Source organism: Haliotis cracherodii, unplaced genomic scaffold (genome assembly GCF_022045235.1).
Source record: "Haliotis cracherodii isolate W230 unplaced genomic scaffold, xgHalCrac1.p SCAF_17, whole genome shotgun sequence".
NCBI lineage: Eukaryota > Metazoa > Mollusca > Gastropoda > Lepetellida > Haliotidae > Haliotis > Haliotis cracherodii.
The window spans coordinates 29,844,611-29,866,060 of record NW_027266272.1 but is presented as its reverse complement, the minus strand read 5'-3'; the positions used below and the strand labels follow the sequence as shown (position 1 = coordinate 29,866,060).

Here is a 21,450-nt window from a genome sequence, read left to right as displayed (position 1 = left end):
TAAACTAAACCGGACATTTTCCTGGACAACGCAAACAACAATTGACCTCCCGGCGCACGCTGATGATCATTGTTTATCCAGTGTTTGACGCCTTCATTCTATTATGTTGTCCATCAAGTTTTAAGTTTTATGTTTCTCCGAACAACCAACGGCGGTACATGAGTACATACATAATGCAGTATTCATAACAAGATGGCAGATGTAGGCACAATGTTCTATTTGATTAGCTGAACAAAATCTGTACAATAATCTGGCCAAATTTCAGAAGCCCATAACGTTACATAAGTCGAGTAATTTACATATTTTTAAAAGGTTTGGCCAGATGATACATTTATCAGGAATTAAGTCACATCTAAAGGGATAATGAAACTCCAACTGCAGTTGAGTTACATACATGGCAATGTCGCTCTTCTCTTGGTACACCACGCCATCGGTCAGTCTCACGGAGTAAATTATGATTGGATTAACAAATTCCAGGATTAAAAAGAGACTATTTTAAATGTTCGGTTCCTTGTCTACTTCAGTCTTGGTTTCTTTGAAGCAGAACTTAGTTCATGAGTTCCAAACGCAGCGGCTTCCTCCAACCGTGAACTCAACAAACAACGACTCGTTGTAACATTTGCAGAAACCGCACATTTCCCAACAAATACAACATGGGTGTATATGATATTTGTTTCACTGCCGCTATGTCAGCTACTAGTCTCCCCACGTTTACACTGCCGCTATGTCAGCTACTAGTCTCCCCACGTTTACACTGCCTCTATGTCAGCTACTAGTCTCCCCACGTTTACACTGCCGCTATGTCAGCTACTAGTCTCCCCACGTTTACCCTGCCGCTATGTCAGCTACTAGTCTTCCCACGTTTACACTGCCGCTATGTCAGCTACTAGTCTTCCCACGTTTACACTGCCGCTATGTCAGCTACTAGTCTTCCCACGTTTACACTGCCGCTATGTCAGCTACTAGTCTTCCCACGTTTACACTGCCGCTATGTCAGCTACTAGTCTTCCCACGTTTACACTGCCGCTATGTCAGCTACTAGTCTTCCCACGTTTACACTGCCGCTATGTCAGCTACTAGTCTTCCCACGTTTACACTGCCGCTATGTCAGCTACTAGTCTCCCCACGTTTACACTGCCGCTATGTCAGCTCCTTGTCTTCCCACGTTTACACTGCCGCTATGTCAGCTCCTTGTCTTCCCACGTTTACACTGCCACTATGTCAGCGACTAGTCTTCCCACGTTTACACTGCCGCTATGTCAGCTACTAGTCTTCCCACGTTTACACTGCCGCTATGTCAGCTACTAGTCTCCCCACGTTTACACTGCCGCTATGTCAGCTCCTTGTCTTCCCACGTTTACACTGCCGCTATGTCAGCTCCTTGTCTTCCCACGTTTACACTGCCGCTATGTCAGCTACTAGTCTTCCCACGTTTACACTGCCGCTATGTCAGCTACTTGTCTTCCCACGTTTACACTGCCGCTATGTCAGCTCCTTGTCTTCCCACGTTTACACTGCCGCTATGTCAGCTACTAGTCTTCCCACGTTTACACTGCCGCTATGTCAGCTACTAGTCTTCCCACGTTTACACTGCCGCTATGTCAGCTCCTTGTCTCCCCACGTTTACACTGCCGCTATGTCAGCTCCTTGTCTTCCCACGTTTACACTGCCGCTATGTCAGCTCCTTGTCTTCCCACGTTTACACTGCCACTATGTCAGCTACTAGTCTTCCCACGTTTACACTGCCGCTATGTCAGCTACTAGTCTTCCCACGTTTACACTACCGCTATGTCAGCTCCTTGTCTTCCCACGTTTACACTGCCGCTATGTCAGCTACTAGTCTTCCCACGTTTACACTGCCGCTATGTCAGCTACTAGTCTTCCGACGTTTACACTGCCGCTATGTCAGCTCCTTGTCTCCCAACGTTTACACTGCCGCTATGTCAGCTCCTTGTCTCCCCACGTTTACACTGCCGCTATGTCAGCTCCTTGTCTCCCCACGTTTACACTGCCGCTATGTCAGCTACTAGTCTCCCCACGTTTACACTGTCAGTTACGAACATTCCGAAGTTTTCATCGCTCTTGACAAGCCAAGTTATTAACGCGAAGCTCATAAATCAGTCATTATTTCTGCTTTCTGGCAAAGACGAGATTCAATTAATCAGCGACCCAAGATTACTGTCGTTAGACACTCCAAGGAGACAATCAGTCATATTGAGATCAGGTAGATGAAGACTTGCATAGGATGTCAACCCAGGCTGTTGTGGATGATGTAGCGTCCAATGTGGGTCAGTGTCAGGTGCACGTATTCCTCGACTGTATCAAGACACGGATGGTTTTCTACGTACACATGTATTGTATGCGGGCTGTGTGTGGTGAGATGGGATTTATCGTCGTGTTCATGATTAAGCATTTATAAAGTGTGTGTGTGTGTGTGTGTGTGTGTGTGTGTGTGTGTCTGCGCGCCCGCGCGTGCGTATGTGTGTTGTGTGTGCGTGCGTGCATGTGTTTGTGGGTGGGTGTGTGCGTGCGTGTGTGGGTGTGTTTTTGTGCGTGCGTCCCAGCCCTGGAATGGTATTAGTCTCATAACAGATAGATGGTATGGATAATACAATGGGATGCTGTCACTGGATGTTTATAACCATGATACAACTAGCACATAGCGTTAGACCAGTCTTCATTTCATTACAATCAAATTCTAATTATATATCTTTATACCCAAACAAACAAATATCAACAAGTAAAGAGACATTTCAAACATTCGGAACTGACAAGCGGCGAGAAAAAGACTATGCGTCGGAATTTTATATGACTTAAGTTTTCAAATTCATTCAAAACTGATACACAGAGAAACCATTAACAATGTTATGATTCTCCGAGATGAATTACTGGTAATAACTGTGAAGTAATTTCAATGATGAAAGACTGGATCCAATGAAGGTCAGCCTTTCGTTTGTGGAGCAAGCTATTAGTAGTAATTGCGATTCATCTTCATACCTGTTAATCAAAGACAAAATCTCATCGAGGTTGAAAATAGGTCTTGAAGTAATTAGCATCACATTCCTCCGCTTCGCTATTCTGGAATTGCCGCAAACAAAAGTGTAATTCTAGAATGAATGTACACAGAAAGCGTAGTAGAATGACTATTATTGTTACATTAGTGTCGTGTTGCTACATGTCACACATGCAAGCAAACAAATCAACAACGTTTTCCAATAAAACACAAAAGTAAAACGAAAACAAAGTCATAAATTCTGCCAACGGGGATTTCATGTCAAACTTTCGAATACACATCTATTTGATCAAAGCTTCCCTAACCCTACCTTATCCTACTCTCATGAAGAATATAACCCGACCATGTGTGCAGGGGTTCAAAACAACGGCAGATTAACGTGGTTTTACTGCAACATATTCCTCACCGTAGGGATGCTGAGACGAAGGAAAGGTCAGTATATTAGTGTAACCCGGATGTCAGTGTATGCGATTGCACCAAGCAATCTGGCAGAGATCAGGCTCAGGACGCGAAAATGAAGTCACCATGGCAACACCAATAATTATTGCAATTATCACTTGATGGCATATTAATTAGATGCCAACGAAAATGAAAGTTTGGTAAACTTGGTGATCATGGAACTTTGTGCTGCTGTTGAACAGAGGCGAACATTAAAGTTATAAAATATGAATTGTGAACTAGAAGTGAGTGAGTTTGGTTTAACACCCAGTGATATATTAGTGTCCATATAATATAAATACTAGTCATTTTTTGTAAAAAAAAATCTTATCCTTTTTTTAAAATTGATTACAAAAGATATTGTTTTATTAATTCATTATATGTACAAATTGACATAATTATATTATCAAATGACATGTTTGTTACTGCTCCACGGCACTTGCTATTTGCCTGCCCTTTCAATTTCTTCCTCTACGTCTTTGTATCCTATGAGAAGATCTTGTACTTGCGACCATCTGCCTGAGAATGGCCATGAGAAGATCTTGTACTTGCGACCATCTGCCTGAGAATGGCCATGAGAAGTTTTCGCCTTTCAGTATGATCATTAGTGCAAAGGTCAATAAATGTCAAAAGTTAAAATACCACAGAAAACGAATCATAGATGTTCAGCCGCACTACTAACTACACATCTACCAATTTCCATTCCTTTCTGGAAAATACATGGCTGACGAATCAACACATAAGGTTTTTCAATCGGATTAAAACCTCTAGAACAATTTGGGGTGTCATCATTGGTGGGAATACTGGATTCTGGGGAGAAGATGATATGTGTACGACACACGGCGGAAATCAGGCAACGTCTTCGGGTCACTTGACTTTGAGTTAGATGAGCTAGAAATTAAACCAATGGCAGTGTTTATTTGTCATGTTGAAAATATATATTCCAACCGTACCTTGGTTTGAGGCCGGGTCTTGTCCACTTCAAAATGAAGGACTCGGAGAGGTGTAACCACTAGATACATGTACTGAGTCACTATACTCTGCTGCGAGCAATGTGGAATCTCTTGGTGGAAGGTGATATATCATTAAGGTTCGTTGATACGTTTGTTGGGGGCAAAGACAAAATGAAAGTGTTCGGTGTTGTTACCGGCGGTGAACGACGCTTTCAGAGCAACAGAAACTGTGAGCATCATCGTAATTATGCTATTGTGATGTTTATGAAGCACAAAAACTCAAACCTCTTCTCTTTCGACTTTGAAATTTAATATTCGTTAGACTTCAAGGTGGCGTAAAACACAACTCACTCATTCACGAGAAGACTCGTGTATCTAAACAATCATATAGTACGTATCATCATACTGATTATAGAATTTAAGTCCTCGTGAATTCACATCGCTCCAGTTTGTGTTTGACAACATTACGGATGAACTGTGAAATCGGGGGTTAATTATTAATGACATTGAAATGAGTAAAGGTTAGAGCAGGACGATGGTGACATTAAAAACGTCATGTTTTAAAATCGTATTTGAAGGAGTATCTTAGAAGACTCTTAAACGCCTCGAAGATTCCGGGGTAGAATAGGTCTTCAGCAACCCATGCTTGCCGTAAAAGGCGACTATGCTTGTCGTAAAAGGCGACTAACGGGATCGGGAGGTCAGGCTCGCTGACTTGGTTGATACATGTCATCGATCCCTATTGCGTGCGATCCCTATTGCGTGGATCGATGCTCATGATATTAATCACTGGATTGTCTGGTCCAGACTCGATTATTTACAGACCGCCGTCATATAGCTGGAATATTGCTGAGTGTGGCGTTAAACAACAAACCAAACCAAACCCTTAAACGCCTCACTTTGAACCAATAGTTCGCTCTGTACATGTGAAATAATATACTCACCCGAGAACATTGTCGAATGTCCGTGCATAATTCAAACCCCGATCTGTGATTTGATATTGTTAATGTGTTTGTTGGGTAAAGGGAATATATAGCTGTTAATTCAGTAGTTACTTGAGTATAAACACTTCAGGAAGATTAAAACAGACATACGTTCAATGCTGAGATCACGCATGAACTATATTACATGAACTTGGTAATGGGCGTCAGTGCTTCGTCTTCCAGTTGTTATAACTGTACATTAACTGAAGGTAGCTTAAATTATTAACGAGGATCGAATATCATAGGAATGTTAAAGTTTAAGGACGATATATCGAAGTTATTTCCACTTGATATACGATATATTAATCCATGTCGAAAGGCACGATGCTAAAATAGGTTGTCTATTCAAATAAGACACTTCCTGAAGTGAGTTAGATTTTACGCCGCCTTTTGCAATATTCCAACACTATTACGGCGGAGGACATCAGAAACGGGCTTCACACATTGTAGGCCTTCGGCGCTATAAGCACAAGGCTACCTCGTGACCACCGCCCCCTTTATGGTGGAAACAAGTGGAAACAAGTGGAAACAAGTGGCAACAGGTACCTCGACTCGCTGTGTGCAACACAGTCATAAATACAACTGGGACAGCCTACAAGGATCTTCATCCTAAAAATGTCATCAGCTCAAAGTCTTCAGATTTGACTAAATGTATTGAGGGCTGGAGTCTTTTCGTTTAGTGCTGTGTTTAAGCAGCCACAATTCCTGAGTATCGTGATGTGATTAGAACTATGCTGATCGGAGGTCGGGCGCCTTGACCACGTTACCATAGAGCTCAGCCCCGTCAGGAAGCTTGCAAGGTAAATTAATACTTTCATCTGTAGGATGTATCCACGCCCTGCTACATTTCCAAACTCAAAAGCGACAGAAATTCTGTACGCCCTGCTACATTACCAAGCTCATAGGCGACAGAAATTATGTACGCCCTGCTACATTTCCAAGCTCATAAGCGACAGAAATTCTGTACGCCCTGCTACATTACTAAGCTCATAGGCGACAGAAATTCTGTACGCCCTGCTACATTTCCAAGCTCACAAGTTACAGAAATTCCGTACGAACCGGTTACATTTCCAAGCTCGCAAGTTACAGAAATTCTGTACGCCCTGCTACACTTCCAAGCTAATAAAGCGACAGAAGTTCTGTACGCCCTGCTACATTTCCAAGCTCGCAAGTTACAGAAATTTTGTACGCCCTGCTACATTTCCAAGCTAATAAAGCGACAGAAATTCTGTGCTTCGTTCGTGATACACGAGATGAAAATGGTGCCTTGGAGGCGAATATGCCTTGAGTGTTTATCATAATAGAATGGAGATACACATTAACTTCCTACACGGGCTACTCGAGGGTGTTAAGGGCAACATGTCCTACATCGAGTCTTCGTTTACGGTTAGTGTAATTTTTTAACACGTTCTCTGAATATGTCGCTGTGTGTGCTGCGTTAGCTGAGCTTGGTTTGTCGTTTAATTCATTGATATGCATATGTTTAGAAAGACACGGAAACATAGGTGGCATAAAACACTGGTTCTTATTTGGAGAATATATAAGGAGATTTGTTAATATTTTAACTGTATACATTTATACAATTTGAAACTTCGTGTACAGTATTCGTATGGATACGACTGCGGACAGACAGTATCATTGGGACAGGTTTTGAAATGCTGCGTTACTACAATGAATCTTGAAATCAACCGACACCTAAGTGACTTATTGTTGTTTGTTTGTTTGTTTGTTGTTTACCGCCGCACTCAGCAATATTCCAGCTATATGGCGACGGTCTGTAAATAATCCAGTCTGGACCAGACAATCCAGTGATTGATATCACGAGCATCGATCTACGCAATTGTGATACGATGACATGCATGAAGCAAGTCAGCGAACCTGACCACCCGATCCCGTTAGTCGCCTTTTACGACAAGCATAGTCACTTCTTACGGCAAGCAAGGGTTGCTGAAGACCAATACTAACCCGGGTCTCTCGGGTTAATTGTCTTATGGAATAGGTCAGTAATAACGTCCTTTATCACGGGGGCTGTACAAAGGTAGTTTGGGTTCGGCAGACCATTCGCATCGATCCACGTTGTAGGGATATGATGACATATCATTGTACACATAACCACCCGATCCTCATCAATCAGCTCTTACGACGCGGAAGAGTTTATACGGGAACGATTAATTTTGTAGCATGTATGTCGACATGTTGGTTTATTTGAAATTTCAAGATACACATTTACAGAAACGAAACATACAAATCATGTGCGTGTAATGTTGATGCTATTTTTTTCCAGCAATAAGAGAGACTTCAAAATTGTCTTGCTATTCGAAATGCAGATAACCCATGACATTTGTTCATGTTTTTAAAAGAGCTAAAATGTTTAGGGGAAATATATGTCTCATTTCGCTAAAGTTAACCGGTCCATATTTTGTAAGAATAAACTATTGCGCATTGAGCGATTATCTCCTTCAGCTATAGACGTAGTATAGAGCTTTATCGTGCACTGACCTTGCAATGTTGTACATCGTATCTTATTCAAGCTGTATCACTTAGAACCACAACACAATCCCAGTTAACCAAACGAAACCGTACACAAGAGTGAGTGAGGGAGTTGGGTTTAACGCCGTTGAATAGTATTCCGTGTCAGCTTGATGTGGGAGGAAACCCCGAAGTGATGCAGGTCTTAGACGTTCACCACCTTGCTGAAACCAACGAGCACGGGTTTTGTGCTGACAACAAAATCGGGGCGAGCCGGGATTCAAACACACTATCATAGGTTTCTGGCGTGCCCAAGGGACGCAACTCTGCATAGCGAATTGCAGCGCCTTAGGCGACTGGGCCAACCGTGCCCCCGTACACAACTGTAAGAAACTATCATACAACAAAGATGTTTTAGATGAGACATGTATTGCGGAACATTCCACGAAGAAACAGTGGCAATATTACACTATCACAAACTATAAAATACATGCACAATAAACGACAATTAAAAACACATATACATTCAACATACAAAGGAGGTACATTGTAACAATTTTATTTTAAAACAAGTGTATTATAATGATATGGAAACAATATGAGAATTGAGTAAAACTATGGTAATGTTGTACATACAAGGAATTTGTTTGTAATTGTTGATATGATAACAGATCTTGGAAGTTGTTTCCGGATAACTGTTGGTAAACTTATCAAGAACTATTCCTTTTAACAGAGTGTACTTAATTCTTTATCATGATTGAGGATAATTTGTGATTCTTTTTCTTGATTGTACTTTATACAAGACAGTGCGTAATTTTGCTCATCTTCTGAGACATCACATGTTCCACAGAGACGTTGTTCCAATGGGGTTGGTGTTTTCGTATATCTACAATTTTTAGTTTGTGATTACTTAAACCATGTTTTGAGAAAAGTGACGTATGACCTTTGTTTTCACAAGATGTAAGATAATTCTCAATATTTATAGATGACTTGACCAAACTGTGACTTGACTTAACTTGCTGTTTGATAAATAGGAATCCCTCAATAATTGCGTATTTTTTTACATTTGAACTGAAGTTTATTTACAGTGGATTCATTACATTTTTTTGTGTTAACTATTTACAAAGTTTGTTTTATTAACCCAATCAACATTTGGACCAGAAATATTGAGATTTGCCGCAAAAGCATGTCTAAGAATGATGTATGTTGTGTTGTCTATGCTGAATTTGACATGGAGACCTCGTCTGTTCAGGAATCACTATGTGGGACATGATGAAGGTGACATGGGGACCTGGTATGTCCAGGAATCACTATGTGGGACATGCTGAAGGTGACATGGAGACCTGGTATGTCCAGGAATCACTATGTGGGACATGATGAAGGTGACATGGGGACCTGGTATGTCCAGGAATCACTATGTGGGACATGCTGAAGGTGACATGGAGACCTGGTATGTCCAGGAATCACTATGTGGGACATGCTGAAGGTGACATGGAGACCTGGTATGTCCAGGAATCACTATGTGGATACATGCTGAAGGTGACATGGAGACCTCGTCTGTCCAGGAATCACTATGTGGATACATGCTGTAGGTGACATGGGGACCTGGTATGTCCAGGAATCACTATGTGGGACATGCTGAAGGTGACATGGGGACCTCGTCTGTCCAGGAATCACTATGTGGATACATGCTGAAGGTGACATGGGGACCTGGTATGTCCAGGAATCACTATGAGGATACATACTGAAGGTGACATGGGGACCTCGTCTGTCCAGGAATCACTATGAGGATACATACTGAAGGTGACATGGGGACCTCGTCTGTCCAGGAATCACTATGTGGATACATGCTGAAGGTGACATGGAGACCTCGTCTGTTCAGGAATCACTATGTGTATACATGCTGAAGGTGACATGGAGACCTCGTCTGTCCAGGAATCACTATGTGGATACATGCTGAAGGTGACATGGAGACCTCGTCTGTCCAGGAATCACTATGTTGGACATCCTGAAGGTGACATTGGGACCTCGTCTGTTCAGGAATCACTATGCGGGACATGCTGAAGGTGACATGGAGACCTCGTCTGTCCAGGAATCACTATGTGGGACATGCTGAAGGTGACATGGGGACCTAGTCTGTCCAGGAATCACTATGTGGATACATGTTGAAGGTGACATGGAGACCTCGTCTGTCCAGGAATCACTATGTGGGACATGCTGAAGGTGACATGGGGACCTAGTCTGTCCAGGAATCACTATGTGGATACATGTTGAAGGTGACATGGAGACCTCGTCTGTTCAGGAATCACTATGTGGGACATGCTGAAGGTGACATGGGGACATGGTATGTCCAGGAATTACTATGTGGGACATGCTGAAGGTGACATGGGGACATGGTATGTCCAGGAATCACTATGTGGATACATACTGAAGGTGACATGGGGACCTCGTCTGTCCAGGAATCACTATGAGGATACATACCGAAGGTGACATGGGGACCTGGTATGTCCAGGAATCACTATGTGGGACATGCTGAAGGTGACATGGGGATCTGGTATGTCCAGGAATCACTATGAGGATACATACTGAAGGTGACATGGGGACCTGCTATGTCCAGGAATCACTATGTGGGACATGCTAAAGGGGGCATGGGGACCTAGTCTGTCCAGGAATCACTATGTGGAAACAAGCTGAAGGGGAGCGGGCGTACTGGCACGTGATGCAAGGCATGTCTGCTCAGAGATAATGTAAGCTGTAACTTGAGATGAGAACTCATTCATAAATTAAGATTGTAGTTCGTTTATTTCCAGGTGAAATGATTCCTTCTCATAAAGTGTAGTGAGATCGTGAATAATCTATGAAGAAAGTGCGCCACATTGTCTTAAGAGGTTGGTGTGAAACACTTGGCGATGACAGTGAAAGTTATTGATGAAGTCCCCGATCAATACAGTGGATGATGATACACGGACGCTTCTGATATGAGTTAAAGAACAAAAACGTGAATAGCATCGATAATTCATCAAAATCATTTTTTTAGAAAATAGAGTCGTGCGGTTTTGTAGATAACAAATGCGTGTCTATCTGTGTGACACGTGATGGATCACCGATATCTTTGCTTGTATAATTATGTCACGGAGATACATGTACATTGTCATACATTTGTGCATCATTGGCATTGATATCATTGGCATTGTTCAAAGATCACCAAAGAAAACACTTTAAATATCGATAGCAAAACCTTAAAAGGCGACCTGTGAGAAACGATCAGCTGTGTCCTTCTCGTCTCTTCAAACAGCCATCAAGTGTTTTATTATTGTTATGAAGAACAGTGAGGGATTGATGTAAAGGTTAAGGCAGCTCTAAACAGTATTTCAGTTATATCTCAGAAATAGGTAATGTGTGTCAGGTGACGTAGAAGGAAAAACCCAAAGTGATGAAGGTCTTGGGCGTTTAACACTGTGATGAAACACATGACCAGGGGTAGGGAGCTGAATACCACAAAAACACAATCAGGGAGAATCTGGTTATATTTTACTTACATAACGTGCACGCATGTGTGTGCGTGCGTGCGTGCGTGCGTGCGTGCGTGCAAGTCTGTGTGGTTGTTTGTACTTGTCTGGACCAATGCCGGTTTCATAGTGCTAGCCCACTGAGATACAATGCCACAGTTTAACATGACTACCCCACTCAGACACAAAATACTAACGACGAGCCGACCAGTCATTGTTATATTCCCTTGATGCCCATCTTCCCGAGACAAGGGATTTCACTGACTATAAAAGTCCAGTTTTTACCCTTGCCAACCCAGGCTGGAATTCCGGAGTTACATATTGGCTGGGCTAACGAGTCGCAGCATATCCAATCAAAATCGCGGACATGGATGTCACCGTGCAGATTTCGGTCGACTGCAGGATTTGCAAAGAATGTGTACCGCCAACTGTGCGTCGACAGATATTTTGCAAATCTTTTAAGGTTTTTAATATAGGTGCTCAAGTGATTTGATGCACTTCGCGGGGTAAGACCCCTTTTATCACAATATAGATCTTGTTTATCGATCAGAGCGACTGGACTTGGAGCCGCCATTTTGTTTGAAACAAATGCAAGTGATATGAGAGATGGTATGACTGGTCAATGGGAGGGACATAGAAGGGACATAACAAGTAATAGCCACTGGTGGCACTACAATCGAGCCTGGATTTTCTAGCCTAGTTCGGCAAGGGCGGAAACTGGACCATCGTTTTAACGTCTTTTAGTATGACACAGCCGGGGATCGAACCACCGACCTTCCGCTCACCAGGCAAACGCTCTACCACAAAACGACTGAGGCAGTCGCGAGGATGTGAGCGTGAACTATGTGGAGGGAGCTGCGTTGAATGACACGCTCATTAGTCCCGAAACATCATCGTGTCTTTTTTAGAATCACTGGGTCTTACCACACAAAGTCTGACCTAGTAGTTAGAACACTAGGGTCATGTGGAAAAAGGGAATCCAATTGAGACGTCATTGGGCCATAGTCTAGTGTATGTCTTCCAGCCTCCTGGTATTGCCCGATGACTTTCATTAACCGATGCACGTCATAGCATACAGGTCGGGATTGAAAACCAGATAAATGATGCTTCAGTAATCAGTAATTTCAAAGCTACAGTGTGGATGAATTGGGTTCAACGTCGCTATCATCTCTATTTTAGCTTTATCACGGTCTGTCAGTTGAACGTGTGAGGAAATCCCAAGCCAAACTTAATAAAATGTTGACATCCTCAATGCGATTCTTGGGTACAGCGAATCCTACTTCGCAATGATTTATGAAGCTGGTTTCGAATATGTCAACCTGATTGTGAACCTAGGAGATGGCGTTCATCTTTAAGGTAGAAAGAAACGTGACAATAAGAGATGGATTGAAAAATTGTTGATCACCCACACCCTTAAGACTTAATGAGCTACTGGTAATCCAGCTCAAGTTGAAACCATCTCACAAAACGCGTTTAAGACAAGTAGGGGGTTCACAGAATTTGGGAAAACATATTTGGTTTGTTACAGGTAGAGAGGGTGTACGCATTTTGTGCATGTGCAGGTCATGACGATGAAATTGACCACGCTCCCGTGGACACACGTGTTGCTCATAAGACTATTACTGAATACTAGATACTTTCTAGAATAACAGTCGTTTGATAGAAGTTAATTCAAACAAATAAACATATTAAAGCTAGGAAAGCATGGCAAAATCATGCATTCTCATTCCCTATAATGTCGCGCTCTGGGGTAAAAGAAAGTATTCCACTCTTACAGAAAATGAATTGCCTTCATTGTCACCATACTTTCCAATTGTCACCAAACTTTCTAATTGTCACCATACTATCCAATTGTCACCATACTTTCCAATTGTTTCCATACTTTCTTATCAATGCCAATTTGCTGTCGCTGTGTTCAGTCATCGTGTACCTCACATCAGCACGTACTATTTTGTGCTATTAAACTCACCACTTGAACCCTTTGTTAGCCGAGACAGGACACACACATATCCATCGTACAACTTGTCGCGCACCTACTGCTACTCCTTTCTTCGCAATGGTACGTGCCAGAGGGCGGAGCTCATACAAAGTCACACCGGGTGAATTATCAGATGACAGCTCGGCTTTTCCTGGCTTAACAGTAGTATTGTATATGACGAAATTTTGTTCCCCTGGGCCAATGGAATGCCATGTCACAGCGGCGTGTTGTGTAGCATATTAGAGAGAGGGTGGTGTAATGTTTTGAACAGTATTTAAGTCATATCACTATGTGTCAGTGAGTGAGGTTTAACACCACTTTGATCAGTATTCCAGTTATATCACAGCGTGTCTGTTTAATGTGGAAGGAAAGCCCAAAGTGATGCAGGTCGTAGACATTTAAATTTACTGCTTTGATGAAACTTAATCAGGGTGAGTTTAGGATTCGAACATAGATCATAAGTTTCTGACACGACCAAGGGACGCAACTCTGCACAGTGAATTGCGTCACCCTGACGACTGGATCACCCCTGTCCCTGTGTTTGATATTGGATTAGAAACTTACAAAGCCAAGACGGCGAAGCCCGTGCTCGCCAGTGTAAACCAACTCACGTCATAGAAGTCAAGGTGACCTCTACCAGATTGTGAAATATCAGTAATGAATCATACAATGCCACTCATAAAAATGACATAATATACATTTTATTATGATTCGTTCGTAAAATAACAAGCATATATTCATTTGAGTTACTATAAAGGGCAAGTTTAGAAATATTTCAAGTAAAGATCGTGTGACTAAACGTCATGATGCTAGCATTTAATTGTTTGTCTAGACTTGTTTTTAAATAGTAAGTGAGTGAGATGGGTTAAATCCTCGCTTCTAACAGTATTCCACGGCGTGTCAACTTGACGTAGGAGAAAAGACCGAAGTGATGCAGGTCTCAGAGTCTGAGACGCTTACCACTTTCGTGAAAACCCACGAGCACGGGTATGGTGCTGACAAACCAAGAACCGGGTTTCGAACCAACAATCATATGTTTCTGACATGCCCAAGGGACGCAACTCTGCACAGTGAATCGCGGCCCTTCAGACAGCAAATGTTTTGAGTGAATGCGTGAAAAGGTTTTACGCCGCTTTCAACAACATTCCAGCCACATCTTGAATCGAACCCGGGCCTTCTCCGTGACAGGCCAGTGCTTCAACCGATAGGCTGGACCACGCCTCTGTTGTCGTATTCAAGATGGTGTTGGGTGACATATACCATTTTAGGAAGAGGCCATTTTGTTTTACCGGAACCTGAATCACCGCCCTTTCGACTGACCAGCACGACCGTGAACTACATGCTTTTGGTAAGGGCACTTGACATAGGATCATGAAAGAATGATTATAATTAACGAAGATAGCTGCAAGTGTTCTAATACGTATAAAGTGAAAACAAGACATTCCACCGAAAAGGAATATACAACTTGCAGTAATGACAAAAAATGCAAAGTGCCCTTTTCAAGAAATATCGATTTGGCTAGCGATAAACATCATCATTGAAAGGGATATGTGGTGGCGAATGAATATCCAAAATTCCTACAAAATATATAAAACGGATTGTTTTACCAGATATAAGAAAAACAAGTGCTCGCTCGAAAAGAGCATCGTTCAGGCTGAATGCCAAAATAACTAGCATGACTGTAAGATTAATTATATCCACGTGCCAAGGCATGACCCATCCTGCCTGGTGGCTGGAGTTATTGATGGAATGATATCTTACCTCTCATCTGGTGACATTTAACGGATTTTGTTTGGAAATAGATCGTTGGTTAACAAGGTGAGATAAGGTGACATGGGGTTTAACGTCGCGTTCAAGATTTATTGCACTCATATAGGTGTGTGTGTGTGTGTGTGTGTGTGTGTGTGTGTGTGTGTGTGACAGCTTGTACTAGTCGGGCCTAAGGGCGATTTCATAGTGCTAGTTCATTGAGATACCGTGCGGCAGTTTAACATGAATACCCCACTCAGAAATACAGTGTAGTATACTGACTCCGATCTCAACAGTTCTTGTTTCACGGGGGCGGTCTGTTTAACAAGCGTGGACGTCTACTTGGACTGGGTCAAGTGTCCTGTGCTTGCTTGCAGTCGACGTGGATCGGGTCAAGTGTCCAGAATGTGCAGTCGGCGTGGACTGAGTCAAGTGTCCAGAATGTGCAGTCGGCGTGGACCGAGTCAAGTGTCCAGAATGTGCAGTCGGCGTGGACCGAGTCAAGTGTCCAGAATGTGCAGTCGGCGTGGACCGAGTCAAGTGTCCAGAATGTGAGGTCGGTGTGGACCGAGTCAGGTGTCAAGAATGTGCAGTCGGCGTGGACCGAGTCAAGTGTCCAGAATGTGCAGTCGGCGTGGACCAAGTCAAGAGTCCAGAATGTGCAGTCGGCGTGGACCGAGTCAAGTGTCCAGAATGTGCAGTCGGCGTGGACCGAGTCAAGTGTCCAGTGCGTGCAGTCGGCGTGGACCGAGTCAAGTGTCCAGAATGTGCAGTGGGCGTGGACTGGGTCAAGTGTCCAGAATGTGCAGTGGGCGTGGACCGAGTCAAGTGTCCAGAATGTGCAGTGGGCGTGGACTGAGTCAAGTGTCCAGAATGTGCAGTCGGCGTTGACCGAGTCAAGTGTCCAGAATGTGTAGTCGGCGTGGACTGAGTCAAGTGTCCAGAATGTGCAGTGGGCGTGGACTGAGTCAAGTGTCCAGAATGTGCAGTGGGCGTGGACTGAGTCAAGTGTCTAGAATGTGCAGTCGGCGTGGACTGAGTCAAGTGTCCAGAATGTGCAGTCGGCGTGGACCGAGTCAAGTGTCCAGAATGTGCAGTGGGCGTGGACTGAGTCAAGTGTCAAGAATGTGCAGTCGGCGTGGACTGAGTCAAGTGTCCAGAATGTGCAGTCGGCGTGGACTGAGTCAAGTGTCCAGTGCGTGCAGTCGGTGTGGACTGAGTCAAGTGTCTAGAATGTGCAGTCGGCGTGGACTGAGTCAAGTGTCCAGAATGTGCAGTCGGCGTGGACTGAATCAAGTGTCAAGAATGTGCAGTCGGCGTGGACTGAGTCAAGTGTCCAGAATGTGCAGTCGGCGTGGACTGAGTCAAGTGTCCAGAATGTGCAGTGGGCGTGGACCGAGTCAAGTGTCAAGAATGTGCAGTTGGCGTGGACCGAGTCAAGTGTCCAGAATGTGCAGTCGGCGTGGACCAAGTCAAGTGTCCAGAATGTGCAGTCGGCGTGGACTGAATCAAGTGTCCAGAATGTGCAGTGGGCGTGGACTGAATCAAGTGTCCAGAATGTGCAGTCGGCGTGGACTGAGTCAAGTGTCAAGAATGTGTAGTCGACGTGGACCGAGTCAAGTGTCAAGAATGTGCAGTCGGCGTGGACCGAGTCAAGTGTCAAGAATGTGCAGTCGGCGTGGACCGAGTCAAGTGTCCAGAATGTGTAGTTGGCGTGGACCGAGGCATGTTTCCAGAATGTGTAGTCGGCGTGGACCGAGTCAAGTGTCCAGAATGTGTACTCGGCGTGGACCGAGTCAAGTATCAAGAATGTGCAGTCGGCGTGGAGCGAGGCATGTTTCCAGAATATGCAGTCGGCGTGGACCGAGTCAAGTGTCCAGAATGTGTACTCGGCGTGGACTGAGTCAAGTGTCAAGAATGTGCAGTCGGCGTGGACCGAGTCAAGTGTCAAGAATGTGTAGTCGGCGTGGACCGAGTCAAGTGTCAAGAATGTGCAGTCGGCGTGGACCGAGTCAAGTGTCAAGAATGTGCAGTCGGCGTGGACCGAGTCAAGTGTCAAGAATGTGTAGTCGGCGTGGAACGAGGCATGTTTCCAGTGTGTGCAGTCGGCGTGGACCGAGTCAAGTGTCAAGAATGTGCAGTCGGCGTGGACCGAGTCAAGTGTCAAGAATGTCCAGTCGGCGTGGACCGAGTCAAGTGTCCAGAATGTGCAGTCGGCGTGGACCGAGTCAAGTGTCAAGAATGTGTAGTCGGCGTGGACCGAGTCAAGTGTCAAGAATGTGCAGTCGGCGTGGACCGAGTCAAGTGTCAAGAATGTGCAGTCGGCGTGGACCGAGTCAAGTGTCAAGAATGTGTAGTCGGCGTGGACCGAGGCATGTTTCCAGTGTGTGCAGTCGGCGTGGACCGAGTCAAGTGTCAAGAATGTGCAGTCGGCGTGGACCGAGTCAAGTGTCAAGAATGTCCAGTCGGCGTGGACCGAGTCAAGTGTCAAGAATGTGCAGTCGGCGTGGACCGAGTCAAGTGTCAAGAATGTGTAGTCGGCGTGGACCGAGGCATGTTTCCAGTGTGTGCTGTCGACGTGGACAGGATCAAGTGTCCAGAATTAATCGTTAGTCGCCTCTTACGGCAAGTAAAGTCGTTTTCCATGCCAACATAGGAACATGGTATAGGAACATATAGGAGATAATAAACGTCAAGTTAATACATGGTAAGGGGGTGCCGTTAGATCACAGGAGAATGACATAATCGGGTCACTAGTCCTCTTACACAGAATGCAATGACACTGTACTACGACGACCGACGGACATACCCGAGCGGTGTCGGAAATAAAGCCGGGATCGTTGCGATCACTAGACCGCGACAAGGTTAGATTTTGCAACACCGGGACAGTAAGGTTTAAGTAATTTTCAAGGAATATCACGTGGGTACTGGATGGGGTAGACACCAAAATTTGGGCAACCCCACCGCCCTCTTATTATATGCATGTTGTATAATTTGTATAACATCTAGAAAAGAATTAAGAAGAGCATTGAGCCACACAATACGTAACACGAGTAGCGCCATGGCCTCTAGTGTACAGGCGACGATATGTTTCAAGAGCTTCCAACGTGACATTCAGACACAGTGCTTCTGGTCTCACTGCCAATAACAGATCTATCTTGTGAAAACACTACCTGTCCATCCTTCATATCTAGGAACCAGGAAGCAATTAGTTCATGTATATTGGAAACAGACTTCCACGTGTCCCTATCGGTAATCGCAGCTCGTGAGATATCCCTCTGAAAGAGCACCTGTCTTCCAGATTGGCAGAAAAGGCAGAAATACGCTATCGCGTGGTGATCGATGCCGTGAAAATCGAATCTTAAGAATATCTACTAGGAATCTTTGATGAGCATGAAGCTTTGAAATTCTAGCCACACCATGTAACGTGCATTCCCAGAAATGCTCCATTCGGCGATTTGTAGTGATGTGTTGTGATATGGGTCTTCATTGTAGTGATGTGTTGTGGCATGGGTCTTCATTGTAGTGATGTGTTGTGGCACGGGCCCTATTGTAGTGATGTCTTATGATATGGGTCTTCATTGTAGTGATGTGTTGTGGCATGGTTCTTTATTGTAGTGATGTGTTGTGGCACGGGCCCTATTGTAGTGATGTGTTGTGGCACGGGTCTTCATTGTAGTGATGTGTTGTGGCATGTGTCTTTATTGTAGTGATGAGTTGTGGCATGGTTCTTCATTGTAGTGATGTGTTGTGGCACGGGTCTCCATTGTAGTGATGTGTTGTGGCACGGGTCTTCATTGTAGTGATGTGTTGTGGCACGGGTCTTCATTGTAGTGATGTGTTGTGGCACGGGTCTCCATTGTAGTGATGTGTTGTGGCATGGTTCTTCATTGTAGTGATGTGTTGTGGCATGTGTCTTTATTGTAGTGATGAGTTGTGGCATGGTTCTTTATTGTAGTGATGTGTTGTGGCACGGGTCTTCATTGTAGTGATGTGTTGTGGCACGGGTCTTCATTGTAGTGATGTGTTGTGGCACAGGTCTTCATTGTAGTGATGTGTTGTGATATAGTTCTTTATTGTAGTGATGTGTTGTGTCATGGTTCTTCATTGTAGTGATGTGTTGTGGCACGGGTCTTCATTGTAGTGATGTGGTGTGGCACGGGTCTCCATTGTAGTGATGTGTTGTGGCATGGTTCTTCATTGTAGTGATGTGTTGTGGAACGGGTCTTTATTGTAGTGATGTGTTGTGGCATGTGTCTTTATTGTAGTGATGTGTTGTGATATAGTTCTTTATTGTAGTGATGTGTTGTGATATGGGTCTCCATTGTAGTGATGTGTTGTGGCACGGGTCTCCATTGTAGTGATGTGTTGTGGCATGGTTCTTTATTGTAGTGATGTGTTGTGGCATGGTTCTTCATTGCAGTGATGTGTTGTGATATGGGTCTTCATTGTAGTGATGTGTTGTGGCACGGGTCTTCATTGTTGTGATGTGTTGTGATATGGGTCTTCATTGTTGTGATGTGTTGTGATATAGTTCTTTATTGTAGTGATGTGTTGTGGCATGGGTCTTCATTGTAGTGATGAGTAGAGTCACAGTGCCCATTTAACACACAACATGGCGGACACACCAGATTTGGATTTACACGCCCGAAAATAATTTTACAGACATTTATCTTCATTCCTCATTCATTTTCATTCATCAATCTCTTTCCACATTCCACGGCTAGCGTTCCATTTCAAAACCCTGGACGACCCAGGTGAACCCAAGTTAACCTTGGGGTTGGCCAATGTTAGCACTTGTTAGCTGAGTTACGTCATACTTCGGTTGACCAAAGTTGCCATACCAACTGAACTCGAGGGGTGCGGTACTTTGGTTAGCGACCTTCATGTGACGTAATCGTTAAAGCCAAGTTTCATGTATTGTTGTATCATGAATATAAGCATTTTAATGAATAAAATTAACCAGGAATTGATAGTGCATATGTATTATGATATGCGTCAGGAGTTTGAACTTAACTGTAAATATATTTTGATGATTATTTGGCATCTGGTTTACTGTTCTACGCATTATGTAGAATGTTCTTGTTGTTTTATATGCATAAAATAATAAAATGCAATGGCAACGTTGCCAAGCAATGAAACACTTGTTAACCTCACATAGTTGTGTGTTATGGTAATGGCTGTTTAGTTTCTCATTCTCCTCCTGGCAGCCATCATCATAACCAAGGTTGCATTTATGTGTTCTGTTTTTGGTAACGCCCTAAGTTCCCCTTGGTTAAGGCTGGTTAACTAAGGTTGAATCTTGTCAACCCAGGTTGCCAGAAAAGTGGTAACCCGATTTTTACAAACCTGACGCACGTACTGCCTCACAACAGATCATGAGGCCTAAGTAATTTCGCTGTTAAACACGAGCGACACCGTCTAGATGGATATATATGTTGCTAGCTTTAAACTTAATTGACTGAATCAATACAGCTACCAGATTTCTCACTCTGTTAGCAGTGACAGAAGGTTGAGCCCATATTCACAGTTGCAGTGGTCGCGGGAGAGTGGCGCTGTCACAAAAAAAGCTTGTGTTCATGGCTGCCAGGTGTTTATATTGCGCACGTGCCCAACGTGCAAAGGCAAGCTGCCTGTTAGAACAACATTGTGATCATTCGTGACGGTCCAATCTCCTGCGCCTCGGACACATGTTGTGCAGCCAGTTTTTATATACAGCAAAACAAATGATTTAATTCCTTGGCAATACAGATACCAGCTGTATATATTGTTCCAGCAGTGACAATATCATAAATCATCTCTGTATGTTCATATATTGCCCTTGGCATGCATTGATTATTGAGACAAACATATAAAAATATTCAATAACATGTATTGTTCAAAATATCACTTGTGTGAAAGTAACTCACGTTACGCAGTTAAATATCAAAGTTCGACTCGGGAAAATCTTACAGTAATGGTTTAAATATTAGGATACCAGGGTTAGCCTGTTGGCGAACATATCCCAATCACCATCGTATATTGAAACCGACACATCCCTCGCTCGTGTCTCTGGTAGGCGAAGGTACTACAATCAATACTATTATCAAGCATGTAGGACAGTCGAACCGTTTACGATGTGATTGCTAAACATGACAGCTGGCGGGTTGAGCTGACTATCGCGACATTGGCAGTCACCATCTGCACTGCCATAAACCGGCACACACCTAGCAGACGACAATACAAAGAGACCATTTTCGGTCGCACCAACATTCGCCTCTTTGAAATACACGATCGGTCACACAAGCAAGAGATAGAGGAATGTAATTACCTACTGAACAAGGAATTAGGCGGCCGCTTCCTTTGAACACATTTCCGC

The 21,450-nt window shown here is 43.8% G+C and overlaps 1 protein-coding gene across 1 annotated transcript; it reads left to right on the top strand.

The window, feature by feature from the left end:
- Nucleotides 1–15,018: 15,018 nt before the first annotated feature.
- LOC139464778 (streptococcal hemagglutinin-like) lies at nt 15,019–16,693 on the top strand. The gene is made up of 3 exons (XM_071246287.1): nt 15,019–15,024; nt 15,470–15,967; nt 16,334–16,693. Exons 1-3 carry the CDS (start codon nt 15,019–15,021, stop codon nt 16,691–16,693), a joined length of 864 nt encoding a protein of 287 aa, XP_071102388.1.
- The last annotated feature ends 4,757 nt before the right edge of the window (nt 16,694–21,450 follow it).